This window comes from Tupaia chinensis, unplaced genomic scaffold, assembly GCF_000334495.1.
Source record: "Tupaia chinensis unplaced genomic scaffold, TupChi_1.0 Scaffold000243_1, whole genome shotgun sequence".
NCBI lineage: Eukaryota > Metazoa > Chordata > Mammalia > Scandentia > Tupaiidae > Tupaia > Tupaia belangeri.
In genome coordinates, this window is record NW_006159721.1 from 480,546 (window position 1) to 494,491 (window position 13,946).

At 35.7% G+C, this 13,946-nt stretch overlaps 1 protein-coding gene across 1 annotated transcript in view; it reads right to left on the reverse strand.

The window, feature by feature from the left end:
* Positions 1–13,946, reverse strand: part of ATRX (ATRX chromatin remodeler) — a 247,807-nt gene that overhangs the window by 209,459 nt on the left and 24,402 nt on the right. The window contains exons 3-7 of the mRNA XM_006148780.2: positions 13,097–13,152; positions 10,810–10,862; positions 9,844–9,968; positions 6,491–6,604; positions 801–910 (exon numbers count right to left, since the gene is read on the reverse strand). Of these exons, the coding sequence (XP_006148842.1) occupies positions 801–910; positions 6,491–6,604; positions 9,844–9,968; positions 10,810–10,862; positions 13,097–13,152 (458 nt within the window). The remainder of the gene's footprint in view (positions 1–800; positions 911–6,490; positions 6,605–9,843; positions 9,969–10,809; positions 10,863–13,096; positions 13,153–13,946) is intronic.

Consider the following 13,946-nt stretch of genomic DNA (forward strand, 5'->3'; position numbering starts at 1 on the left):
GCCGCCGGGGGGGGGGGGGGGTTTCCTTGCTTTCCGTCTCTCTCTGTCTCTCTGGTGAGTGCATGCGCCCTACAGCAAAAATCTCTATTAATAAAAAAAGCTTCTTATTGAGACACAAACTAACAGAGGAGATTAATCTTAGCAGTAATACAAAGTGTGGAAACCATAACCTTCATACTATAGATAGTCAAAATTAACTCCAAGTTCTTACTAATTAAATGTTCACAGACTATCAAAACTGTAATTCATAAGCTGTAATCAATACATATGAAACATTTTTAGTTCTATTATTTTTAAGTTATGTCAAAATCCTGCTCTACATGTGAGTTTATCTTTGGGGAAGTAGAGAAAAAAGAAGGTTATAAAACCCACACATATGAGTACATTGAGTCTTCAGGTTTTCAAACACACCAGGCTCTCTCTTACTTGCCAGCCTTTGACTACTACTATGTTGCCTCTGTCTAAAATATGCTGAACCAATTCCTATTTACAAGCCCAATTTTTATTCACAGTTCAGATATCAGCTTATAATACCTACACTGGAAAGTCACCTAACCTAAGTAAGTCCTAATCACATAGGCTTCCTGTATGCTCTCATAATCACACTATCTCCTCTATTAAAGTACTTACCAGGTATTATTTCTTTTACATTCAATCACTGTATATATCTGTCTTTCCCACTACAATGTAAGCCCTCCAAAAGCAGACTATTTTTTTCTTCATGACTGTGCCTCAAACATCTGGTATATGGTAAGTATTCAAGTATTTATGGAATAAATTACCAACAGATTATTACATACCTTACAAATAAGAACTTGCAGTGAAGGGTGTCTATAAATGGAATCTTTTTGAAAATGATTGACCTGTTGTCCACAAGCTGTGCAGCTCACAATTCCATGAAGCCCATCTTCTAGGAGAAAGGAGTGACTATTATTCACACTTGTATACATACACTTAGAAGAAGATACTCACTTTAGTCAGTATTTTGTAACTTTTGCATTCAAAATGAAATACTTCATAGTCCTTGGGAAAATGACATGAAAAGCAAGTTAATAATTTTATTGACTTACTGAAAACATGACAATCTTGGCAAATTCCAAGCTACAAATCCTAACTTGTTTCCTTTTACAGATGCAAACGCCATTTCTCAAAGTAACTTGATATACCATGAAGAGACCCCATCAAGAAATTATAAAAGTAGGAGTCGGGAGTTTTTCTTCATTTCATTATTATTTCAAAAGAATTAAGAAGTGATATATATGAAGCAGATTCTTTTGCAACTCTACACTTAAGTTAGGTATGCCATAAAGGTTATTATTCTCAAAGTGGAATTGTTTCCACAGATCCTATCAATACAGTACATGAACATCTGGCAATCTTATGATAATACCAATTTCTTCCCTAAGATTTAATTCATCACTAACCATGATGTCCATAATTTCTACACTGTCCATTCTGTATCAACACTCTCTACTATTTCCAAGTAAGGACAAATAAGACATTACAGGTCTATTTATCTTGGCAGCAAAACAGCTGGTGAGGAGGTGGAACTCCATTCTGCACTATTCACGAGAAAATATATTAACGGTAACCTACACAGAATAAGAGGAAAACTCTCCAGTCTCACTCTTGCTCACAGTTCTACTAAAACAGTGCTTTGCAACCTGAGTTGAACTTTAAAATTGCCTGAAGAAATATTTGAAAAACAGAGACAGTCATACCCACCCTTTAATCACTGATTTGAAATCTCTTAGACATTTATTTAAAATTTCACAGATAATCCTGATGTGCAACCAAGACCTTGATCTAAATAATATGGCAGATTATGATTTAAAAGAGACTGGTGAAAATGTCTGCATTCATAAATGAAGAGATGGCCAAAACACTTCAGTCTCTACCCCTAAGTAAATGATAAACACAACATACAATTCTCTCTCTCTCTCTTTTTTTCTTTTTTTTTGAGAGGTTTTTGCTATAGGGTGCGTGCACTCGCCAGACAAACAGAGACAGAGAGACAGAAAGCGAGAAATCACCCCCACAGGGGGAATGGCCACGCCGCAATCCCTTCTCCTCCATTCTCCTCTCGGGATCTTGGGCACGCACACACACGCGCCCAGCGTGAGTTTTAACCCACTGGGTCCGGGACTCGAACCGCGGTCAACTATGTGGGAGTCCAGCAACATAGCCATTACACTAACTACTGGTCCCCAATTCTCAATTTTTAATTTTCTTTCTTTCATTCTTTTATTTTTTTTAAGCATCTAGGTTCAAAATACCATGCATAAAAACATTATTGGGAACCAGCAGTTAGCGTTATGGCTATGTCGCTGGACTCCCACGTAGTCGACCACGGTTCGCGTCCCGGACACGGGGGCTTAAAACTCACGCCGGGCGCGTGTGCGTGCATGCCCAAGATCCCGAGAGGAGAATGGAGGAGAAGGGATGGCGGCATGACCATCCCCCTGGGGGGGTGATTTCTCACTTTCTGTCTCTCTGTCTCTCTGTCTCTCTGTCTCTCTGTCTCTCTGTCTCTCTGTCTCTCTGTCTCTCTGTCTGTCTGGCGAGCGCACGCGCCCTATAGCAAAAACCTCTCAAAAAAAAAAAAAAACATTATTACGGGGGCTGGCAGGTGGCATTGTGATTAAGGGTGCTGAACTACCACATGGCCAACCACAGTTCAAGTCCCAGACCTGGGGGCTTGCTTCTCACTTTCCCTCTCTTACTCTCTCACTCTCTGTACCTCTCTAGTCAAATTTAAATAAATAAATAAAGTGAAAATAATTCTTAAAAAATCATTATTACAAGTATTTTTATTTATCAACAATGAAAGAGTTTAATGTATAAGGAAATAATCATACTTTTCCAGAAGATAAAAGAATTTGTAGCTGGCAGATGGTGTGGTGGTTAAGGGCACTGGACTCCCCACATGGTCAGCTATAGTTCGAGTCCCGAACCTGTCTGCTTACTTTCTCACTTTCCCTCAAACTCTCTCTCTCTCTCTCTCTCTCTGTCCCTCTCTGGACAAGATAAAATAAATGAATAAAAATAAATAAAATAAATAAAGTTAGATTAAAAAAATAATTCTTTAAAATAAAAAAATAGACAAGAATTTTAAGGTATATTACTTTTGTTGCTAATATAGCATTGAAAAATCACATTTTTCAGGACCAGCAGTTGGCATAATGGCTATGTTGCTGGACTCCCATGTAGTCAACTTTGGTTCAAGTCCCAGACCCAGTGACTTAAACTCATGCCAGGTACGTGTACATTCATGCCCAAGATCCCAAGAGGATAATGGAAGAAAGGGACTGCGGCATGGCCATACACCCTGGGGGGAGGATTTCTCACTTTCTGTTTCTCTGTCTCTCTCTGTCATTCTGGTGAGCACATGCACCCTATAGCAAAAACCGCTCCCCTCCCCCCCAAAAAAAATCACATTATCTCACTTTTTTTACTACTGTTTTATCTGCTGTATTTTTTCATTTCAAATAATAATTTCATTCAGATAAACTAACTTTATTTATTAATTTATTTTAATTTGACCAGAGAGGAGTGGGGGGTACGGAGTAGTGAGAAAGCAAGCTGCCAGGTCCAGGACTCGAACCACAGTTGGCCATGTGAGGGTCAATCACCCTTAACCACCATGCCACCTGCCAGCCCCCAAAGATAAACTAACAAAATAAAAGCCAGAGTATGAATGTTCATCCAATATTAAGTAGTATTTACTAAGTTTCTTCTATGTGCTTTTGCATATCACTCAAGAATTAAAAACTAGGTTATCCTGGGCCAGCAGGTAGTAGCATGGTGGTTAAGGCATTGGATTGCCATATGGTTGACCACAGTTTGAGTCCAGGGCCCAGCAGCTTGAAAATCATACAAGGCACATGTGAGGGAATTACCAAAATCCCAGGAGAATGGAGAAGGGATTATGGCATGGTCATCTGCCCTGCGAGTTGATTTCTCATTTTTTTTTCTCTCTGGTAATTTCTCATTTTCTCTCTTTCTGTCACTCTCTAGTAAATGTGTGAGCCCTCTGGTTAAAAAAAAAAAAACAGGTGTTCCCTTAAGAATGTTTACCAAATGTACACGTGCAATTGTATATAAGGACATTTGCTGTAGCACTAATTAGAATATTTTTAAAATAATCTTAAATAACCTCCTACTTGGGAAATGGACAGTAGTTTATTCATACAACAGAATTCCACAGAGTAGTGAAAAATGAATAAACTAGATATATATTTACTGACATGGATATATTTCAAAACCAATGTTGAATGAGAAATGTTCCCAAAGTATACAGTATACTATTTTGTATATTTTTAATAAAAAATATTTATGAATAAATACATATATAGAAAACATGGAAAAACATGCATACACATGCACATGCATAAAATGTCAAGATAATCATTACCTGTGGAGTGGGAAGAAGGGGAAATGGATGAGAGTAGGATTGAACCAATATTTTATTTAAGTGAGATCTGAAGCAAATATGGTAAAATGTTGAAATGTTACTTTATGGACTGTTTCTGTACACACTCTAAATATTTATTTCTAGTTATGAAATATCTTTAAACTGGGAAAAGTATGTAAAATAGTTTATAGATTTTTTTCTAAACTGACTCCTGAAATGGTCACTTTACCTATGCCTTTGTGCTGTAATTTTGCTCCAAATCAATGTAGGATCATCTTATATGTAAAGTTTACATATTTTAAAAGTTTCTTAAATTTCAGTTTTAAAGTAATTTTACGAAAAAGTCTGAATATTAATTAGCAATTCAGTACCTCAGATCACTAGTTCTTATATGCGTACATAACGTAAACCTAGAATTAAATTTCCTGTGTGATTCCTGACAGGTTAAAAATGAAGAAAATCATTAAGACGAAAATAAACATGAAAGATTTTAAAGCTACCATATGTTTATCAACATATATATATTTCCTTAAGCATGATATAAACATTCTTAAAATGAATACTCAATAAAAATTTCCAGAAATGTATCAGATAAAACCAAATACCAACAGCACACCAAAGTGTCACTAGGAATACCCTCCCAAACAACAGTAGTTCTTCTTTAATTCTCCATTCCACCCCAACCACATTTAAGACACTACTCCAGAGTCTCTTCCTAAAAGACACTATTTAGATATTAATTCTGACACAGTGTAGTACACTCAGTCAATCTGTCTTCCTAGAGAATCCATGATCACAGGAAAAAAATTCTTGCTTACTGATTCTTACCAGTACTTTCTATTTGGTGATTCTCTTAAAATTTAGGAGTACTATCTTAGCGTTGATGAACTCTATTGCTACAATGGTTGTTTCCCAACCATGAAACAGATTCTCAAAAAAAAAAAAAAAAAAAAATCTTCCCTATGCTTGCCAGAGGTTAAACTCCTCCTTGTGGACAAAAAACTGAACAAGATTTCCTTGATTTCTGTTGACCATCTAACAAATTATTTAATCTGAAAACTGAGATATAATGTTTTATAACTACAGGTACATTTTTATTAGTTCCATCAAGATCATCAAAGCATTGAAATAAAAATCTACACAAAATTTCACCAATATAAGAACTTCAGTATATAATTTCACAATCATATCACATGATCAATATTAAATCAACACACTTTTATTATTCTTCTATTTAGAAATTTAGTATTATATTTTATCTTTTGGAGGGTCATTACTTTTACAGTTAGGGATTCTGGCTCTCTTAATCTACCCAAAAAGTATATATAGGCAATATTTAAAAATCACACACTAAGAAATGAGACACATACCCACGGTCATAAATCTCTAAATAAATCTTCCTGATATGACCTTTCTATAGATGTTTTAGCCAATATATTATGTGTATAAGTGAGAGTACACAGTTAAAACAGAGAGGCAGCTCACACAGCTGGAGGAAACATTGTAAGCTCTAGCTACCGTCTCCTTCCTACTCAACTGTGCATTATAATCCTTAGATCAATGAATCATTAATTTCAGAGTAACAAACTGGAGCACATTCTTGACCTCATCCCTAGAAATGTTCATTGTTAGGCCTGGAGTCAAGGGGCTGGTATTTTTAATAAGTATGTCAGGTGATACTAATGTAGATTTCATCACTCTATGTAACAATGTTTTAAATAGGTATATAGTTACCTGGAGACCACAGGCAAGATTTTGCACAAGTCTGAAATTCTTTCTGAGTGAGGGAGAACACATGGTATTCTTGTATATAGACATTACAGAACTAATATGTGGAAGAAGGAAATGCTAAGCTTCTTGAGATAACTTAAAAGCCACTGAAGGCAAAGGTATTTTGATAAATAGTGCTTAACCTTTTCTGCTTCAGAGCTCAGAGAGAAACAGAAGTTATTTTTAAGTAGTGTTTTTAATAAATAATGGGCAGAAAAGTGGAGGTATTTTTAGAAAGCATATCAGATTGTCTATATGGTCATAAACAGCAATTTAAAGTCATTTGTCATTTTCACTTGTATTTACCTCCGCGTTTTTTGAGATTTTCAGTTTTCATTTTACTTCTGCTTCTAAATTCAGGCCCTTTAAAATCATCTTTGTCTTCATTCAGCACTGGCTCTGGTTGTACAATCACTGTACCTAGAATGATTTCATTTAAAAAATCATTACACATATTAAATGTGCAAGTGAAGTACAAGACTTCAGTTCAGATAAAGCCAACATTGCTGGTACATAGTTTCTTTCTTTCAAGCTTTCAATACTTGTAAAAGGATCTCACAAGAGTAAATAAAAGACAGAAATATTCAGGGCCAAGTGTCAACAACTGGATTACTTGTTGGAATATAGTTCATAAAAACAAAAGGGAGAGGTATTATGAACTGATTATAACATAAATGTGTGAATCAGATGGAAAGCCTCAGCCCAGTTATAAATTTTTATAGGGTCTATATCATAAAAGCTGTTATGAATATAAATATCAATGCTAAGTTCCACAGTTTATAACGTGGTCTAAGGAGGAAAAAAAATATTTAAGACATTTTATACTTTCATAATCCAAACCACAAACTCAGAAAAAGACTTTTAAAGGGTTGTTTTATATTAGTGGGGGAGGGGTGAATATTGAGGGAACAATAAAGTTCATTCTATTACTACTATATCTATTCTGTAGCATTTCCCAACTTGTATGTAAAAGCTTCACTATCATCCAAAGTCCTTAAAAACTTTTAAACAGAAGATCGTTTCAAGATACTTAAAGTGCTCTTACAACAAACTGTAGAACAAGATCATTTATTGATCCCTATGGAAATATCTTAGAAACAATGTCCTTTCTTAACCATAAAACATAAATTGAGAAGACAGGTTGTCAGTTTAAGTTTTCATTACATTGTACCAATAGAAAAAAAAAAAAAGGGCATAGTGAAAACAGTGCAAGGTTTCAATTTTTACCTAAATTGCCAGACTTATTAATAGGCCACTATAGGCAACAATTTAAAAAGTAAAAGCAGGTAGTTGTCAAAAGCTCCCTCTCAAACATGGGCCTATGTTATTAGACAAGCATATTTTGGCAAGGTATAGCATCTAGTTGTTACATGAATTTCTGAGTCTCTGAAAAAAAGAGGGGGAAAGGGCACAGAGGATTAAGATTTTTATAGATTATGAGAAATTTAAATAATCTCCACCATTAAAAAACAAGTCATCTCCTGATACATTCTCAGAGAAGTCTCAACATTTGAAAAGAGCTGAGGATTTAAAATTAACCAAAAAAAAAAACCCTAAACTATTTCTGAACATTCATCCCCAAATGGAAGCAAAGCAGCAGAGTGTTAAGAGCACTCATTAGCTTTGGATTCAAGCAGACTTAGATTGAAATCTTAACTTCCTGATTTAAAGCTGAAAAATTCCTTGAGCTCCGAATTTGCTCTATCATCTCTGCAAACAGAAATAATAACTACCTAATATTATTGTTTTGAGGACTAAAGGAGTTAATTTTGTAAGAGTCTGATACCTATACACACTCAATAAAGTATTATAACAATAATAGTAACTACCCAGATTTAACCTTATGAACCGGTCTATTTTGTTTTGCTGTGAAAGAATAAAGCTTAGTTCAGGTAGGTAGTATCTTACACAGATTCTCTTCCACAGTGCCATTACAAAAAAGATTCTAAATTCCTACTTCTCACCTTATAAGAATTTCCCAGGGACAATCACTGAGAATGTAAAAATCCAGGGTCACTACCTGTGAGACTCAGACTCCCATGTTAATTCTTTTTGCCCTCATCCACCAAAAACTATTAAATGAATAATTTGCAAAAGATACTTTGCAAATTATAATTTTGTCACAGATAATTTGCAAAGACAAGAAAATGGTGGGCTCATCAGTTTGCCTTCTCTCTTTCATTTTACTTTTTCCCTTTTCTCATTTTACTCCTCATCTTTTATAACTTCTAATTTATCTTAATCAAGAAAAAGTGCCATCAGTCCTACCCACATATATTTTAAAATTTTCTGTAAGTAAAAAAAGTGTCACAAAAAAACACAAATATAGGGAACCAGCAGTTAGCATAATGGCTATGTCATTGGACTCCCACGTAGTCGACCGCGGTTCGTGTCCCAGACCCGGTGGCTTAAAACTCACGCCGGGCGCGTGTGCGTGCGTGCCCAAGATCCCGAGAGGAGTAATGGAGGAGAAGGGATTGCGGTGTGACCATCCCCCAGGGGGGGGGGTGATTTCTCGCTTTCTGTCTGTCTCTCTGTCTGTCTGGCGAGCGCACACGCCCTATAGCAAAAACCTCTCAAAAAAAAAAAAACACAAATATACACAGGGAACAAAGTTTAATAAACACTGCCTAAAAGATCTATGAGAATAACTGAAAAATCTGTTAAGAGATTAGAACATATTATTTAACAAAGACAAACATTCTAAAGTTTTGAGTAATTGAAACACCATGAAATTACCAAGTCTTCTCATTATCTCATCATCCAATTATATTGCTATCAGATGTGGGCTATGAAGAGTCCCTGATTTTTCATTTGGCTTTTGCTCCAATTTAATTCATGAGGTTTACAGTTAGAACTGCAGAAGTTAAGGTACATGACAAGGCTATTAAACACAACTGCAAAGGAGCCAGCAAGTAGCATAGTGGTTACAACACTGGACTCCCACATGGCTAACCATGGTACAGGTCTTGGACCTAGTAGTGTGAAAATTAGCCCGGGCACATGTACGTGTATGCCCAAAATCCCAGGAAGAAAATGGAGGAGAAGGGATTGTGGTATGGCCATCCCACCTGGGGAGTGATTTCTCACTTTCCCTCTCACTGTCTCTCTCTCAAGAGCACACATACCCTATGGGGCAAAACTTATAAGAATAAATAAATAAACAGATGATTGATTAATTGATAGATAAAAACTACAAGAAATACACTTAAACCTACCTTTGACAGTTAACTTTGGTTGTTAGCCTTACGGAATTTAAGAATACAGACTAAACTCGACTGTAAATATGTTTTGTTTGTTTTTTCATTTTGAGGATATGATTATATTTTTGCATAAAGCCAAGCACATTAACATTTTACTGAATCAAAATCTAACATATTAAGCTTTTTATCCATTTCTATATTCAGGTATAAATGCGGTTTTTCTAAAACCCAATAAAAACAGATTTTGTTCTTTTCAATGCTAACTGCATTCCAAACTTTAAACCTCAACAATATGTTATCGTTACCATGCTAATACATTTCCGGACTACCACTAGTCAAATATCAGGTTTGGTTCTTTATACATAACTAAGAGTATCGAGCTCCAATTTTATAGTAATGATATTTTAAAATACATTTCAATTTTAACTTCATATAAAAAAAATGACTATACATTACCTTTTGGAAAACTTTGCAAAGTAATATCATTTTCTGAATTTTCATTAGAGGCATCTTCATTTACAGTTTCATCCAAAAGTTTTTCATCATCAGATTCTACATACTTCGTTACAATTGAAGGTTTCCTATGAAAGAATTCAACATACAGAATAATGGACATTTCTGACAATTGGAAGAATAACAAAAGAATATAAACAATATGTTTAGACTGACCAGTGACTGTCAACAAGGGATACATCTAAGAATTGCCTGCAGAAGCATACATCTCTATACTGTTTCATTGAAGATTATGATATATAAGGTCTAGGGTGGGGCTAGAGCCCGTGCATTCTGAAAAACCTAGCAGGGGGATCTTGAAAGGTGCTCCAGTCAAAAACTCACTATATTAGAGGCCAGCAGGTGCAGGGTGGTTAAGGCACTGGATAGTACATGGCTGACTCTGCGGTGTGAATCTTGAACCAGGCAACTTGAAAAACATGCCAGGTGTATGTGTGTGAATGCCCAGAATCTCAAGAAGAGAATGGAGAAAGAACTGTGGCACGGTCATCTTCCCTGGGAGGTGCTTTCTCACTTTCCCTCTCTGTCTCTGGTAAGTGCAAGCACCCTACAGAAAATTTTTTTAAAAAAAGTACGTTGTTTTACTGGGCAGTTTTTCCTCTTCTAGAGCACATATATCATCTAAGGAAAGAAACTACATATTTCAAAGACCACCAATACAAAGAAAATACTTCCAAATATCATTTCAGAAAATCAAAGTTGGAATGAATTAATAATTGTTGAAATCAACTGACAGATAAAAGGAATTTGTTATACCATACTGCTCATTTGTAAATATGTATGTTTGTACAAATGTTTACTTAGAATAATAGTGCTTTAAGCATTCAGAAATAATAACATACTTTTAGAAGCAGAAAATTAAATAACCCCAAAAAGAAAACAACTTCATTCACTTCAACATCAACCAACCTCTTTGATCGTGATGATCCCAAAGATTTGGATTTTTCTGAAGAGGCAGCTCCCTAAATGCAAAGAAAACAATCATAAAGGTGAATAAAACTCTCAGAGCAACATTCTTAATTTACTACTTCCCTATAAGCAAGGTCTCTTAAATAATAATAGAATGAGATAACTATTTAAATGCCTAAAATATTTTTCTAAAGGAACTTCAAAAACTAATTCTCATTTACTGTCCGGTTCCTCTGATTGCAGTTTAAATTTTTGATTTGTTTTATTTTGTTTCTACTGGTTGCTGCTGCATGTGAAGGGAATATAGGAAGGGATACACTGCTGTATCACAATCCTGGCCCTTGTAAACAAAGCCAAAACGAAAGTATAAAGGCTAGGCAGCCCACAGCAGTAAAATACAATGCTTATCGAGGTAACTCCACATGGGAAGATTGCTGGTTAAGATCTGGAGACCTCCCTGCATATACTGCATGCACTTATGCCCATTATCTAGGCTGGCTGAAACTAAGAGTGTACTGTAGATCAAGACCTCTGTCTGTGTGTCTCATATCACTCAAGAAATAAATAAATGTGAAAAATGAAAAAACAAAGATATCAATAATGTATATGATAATGTCTTTGTCTCAACTTCTATGCATCATATTCATCCTAGGAAAATGTGAAGCTGTACACTATAAAGACACATAGTTAACTGAAAACAATTAAAAACTAAAAATAAAAAACAAAAACGAAGGTATAGAAATAATTAGATATCAATGGAGGTATGAACTTTAAAGGACCTAAGACCTAAAAACATGTCATTTCTTTCTATGCTACCATATAGCACAAAGTAACTTCTACTACTTGCTTTAAGATACTAAATTTACACACCCAGGAGGTGGTGTGGTAGTTAGGGCACTGAACTCCCCCACATGGCTAACTGCAATTTGAGTCCCTAACCTGGTGCTTTGCTTCTTTGCAGTCTCTCTCTTGATCTCTGGCTGGCTGGCTCTCTCTCTCTCTCTCTCTCTCTCTCTGGTGAGTGCACCTGCCCTACAGCAAATTTTAAAAATAATAATAAATAAAATGAAATTATCTTTTACAAGGATATTAAATGTGCTGGGACAGCAGGTGGTATGATGGTTAAGACACTGGACACCCACATGGCTGACAACAGTTCAAGTTCAGACTTGATCATACTGGCACATGTGCAAGCATGCCTAAAAACTAAGAGTAGACTGAGGCATGGCCATCCCTCCTAGGGGAGTGGGATTTCTCACTTTCTCTCTCTCTCTCTCTCTGTCCTCTCCAGCAAGGGCACATACCCAGTGACAAAGTGAATCACAACAAAGAAAAGTTCCCAGTTCAAGTCTGGAGAGGACTCCCAGAGTGTGCCAGGCACACACAGGCCCATGATCCAGGACTGGCCGAAAGCCAGTGATGAATTGTGGCACTAGAACCTTGTTGGAGATAATGACTCTCTCCTCCTCTATCTGTCTCTATCACTCATGGAAGAAAAAAAAATGAATTTTTAAAAAATACTAAATCTACCCTAATTTTACCAGTATAATCAGTTAATTTTTACACTAGGTGGAAAGAATCCCAAAACGAGGGGATTCTTTCCACCTAGCAGTTGGTGTAATGGCTATGTAACTGGACTCCCATGTAGTCGACCATGGTTCAAGTCCCAGACCTGATGGCTTAAACTCACGCTGGGCACGTGTGCATGCATGCCCACGATCCCAAGAGGAGAACAGATTGCGATGTGGCCCTCCCCCACAGAGGGGAGGTGATTTCTCACTTTCTGTCTCTCTCTGTCTTTCTGGCAAGCACACGTGACCTATAGCAAAAACCTCTCCAAAAAAAAAAAAAAAATGAATCCCAAAACCATAGTATAGGCCTATGTATCAGGTAAGGGACCTCAGTATGGGTTGTTATAATAATGTTTAGAAAACCCTTAAAACCAAGTTTTGAGAGACCTCAGAACCATGAAGTCATGACCATGACATTTACTTCAACATCACTAGTACTCTAGTACAATATAATGATAATTCGATACCCATCTGTTAAGCAACCCTTCAGTAATCTGACTCTAGGTAAGTTGTTGAAAGGAACCACAAGAATAACAACAACAACAAAAAGATGCCTTCTCAAACTGAACTATCAAACAGAATTATCACAGTGATAACCGAGTATAATAGTACCTTTAAATACATGCAGATACATTAACTAGAAAAATATTACTTATATATACTCTTGATAGTTATTAGTAACTAATAAATACCTAAATACTTCAAATTATACTTACCTCTTCCTTGCTGTTTTCCATCATATCAGAGTTACTTCCAGAGCCACTTATTTTATCTAAAACAGAAGAAAAAAAGAACAGTATATCTTCAATGTACTATCAAACAAAACAACAATACCTACAACTCCATGAACCATTCTCAAGCTATTAATTATGGCATTACTGGTACTACATTATCCACCTTAAAATATTTCTAGAAGAGTTTTCTGACCAGAATCACTCTTGTTTGACACACTAACCCTTCTAATAAAGCATTTAATTTCTAAAAACAATACTTTGGTATCAACACATTTTCTATGGTAATTTTCTAACATAGTTCCAATTGAAAGAAAATTTAACCTCCCTGTTACATTTAAAAACCACTAATAAATTATATTACATTTCACTAAAAAAATATTGAAAAAGTAATACCAACCTAAACCTAAAGCAAGTAAAATGAAAGAACTAATACAGAGCAGAAATTAACAAAACTAATTTTAAAAGGAATAGAAAAACAAATAAATAAAATGAAAAGCTACTTTTCTAAAAAGATGAACAAATTTCTACATAAACCAAGAAAAAGAGACTCAAGTGACGAGAGGAAGAAATGAAAAGTAGGGACATTACCGCTGACCTTAACAAAATAAAAGGATTATAAAGGAATATTATGAACAAGTGCACCATAAAAAATTAGATAACTTACATGAAATAGACAAATCCCTAATACATATAAACTACATTAGTAATCAAAACTACCCCCAAAGGGAACCAGCAGTTAGCGTAATGGCTATGTCGCTGGACTCCCATGTAGTCGACCGCGGTTCACGTCCCGGACCCGGTGGCTTAGAACTCATGCTGGGCGCGTGTGCGT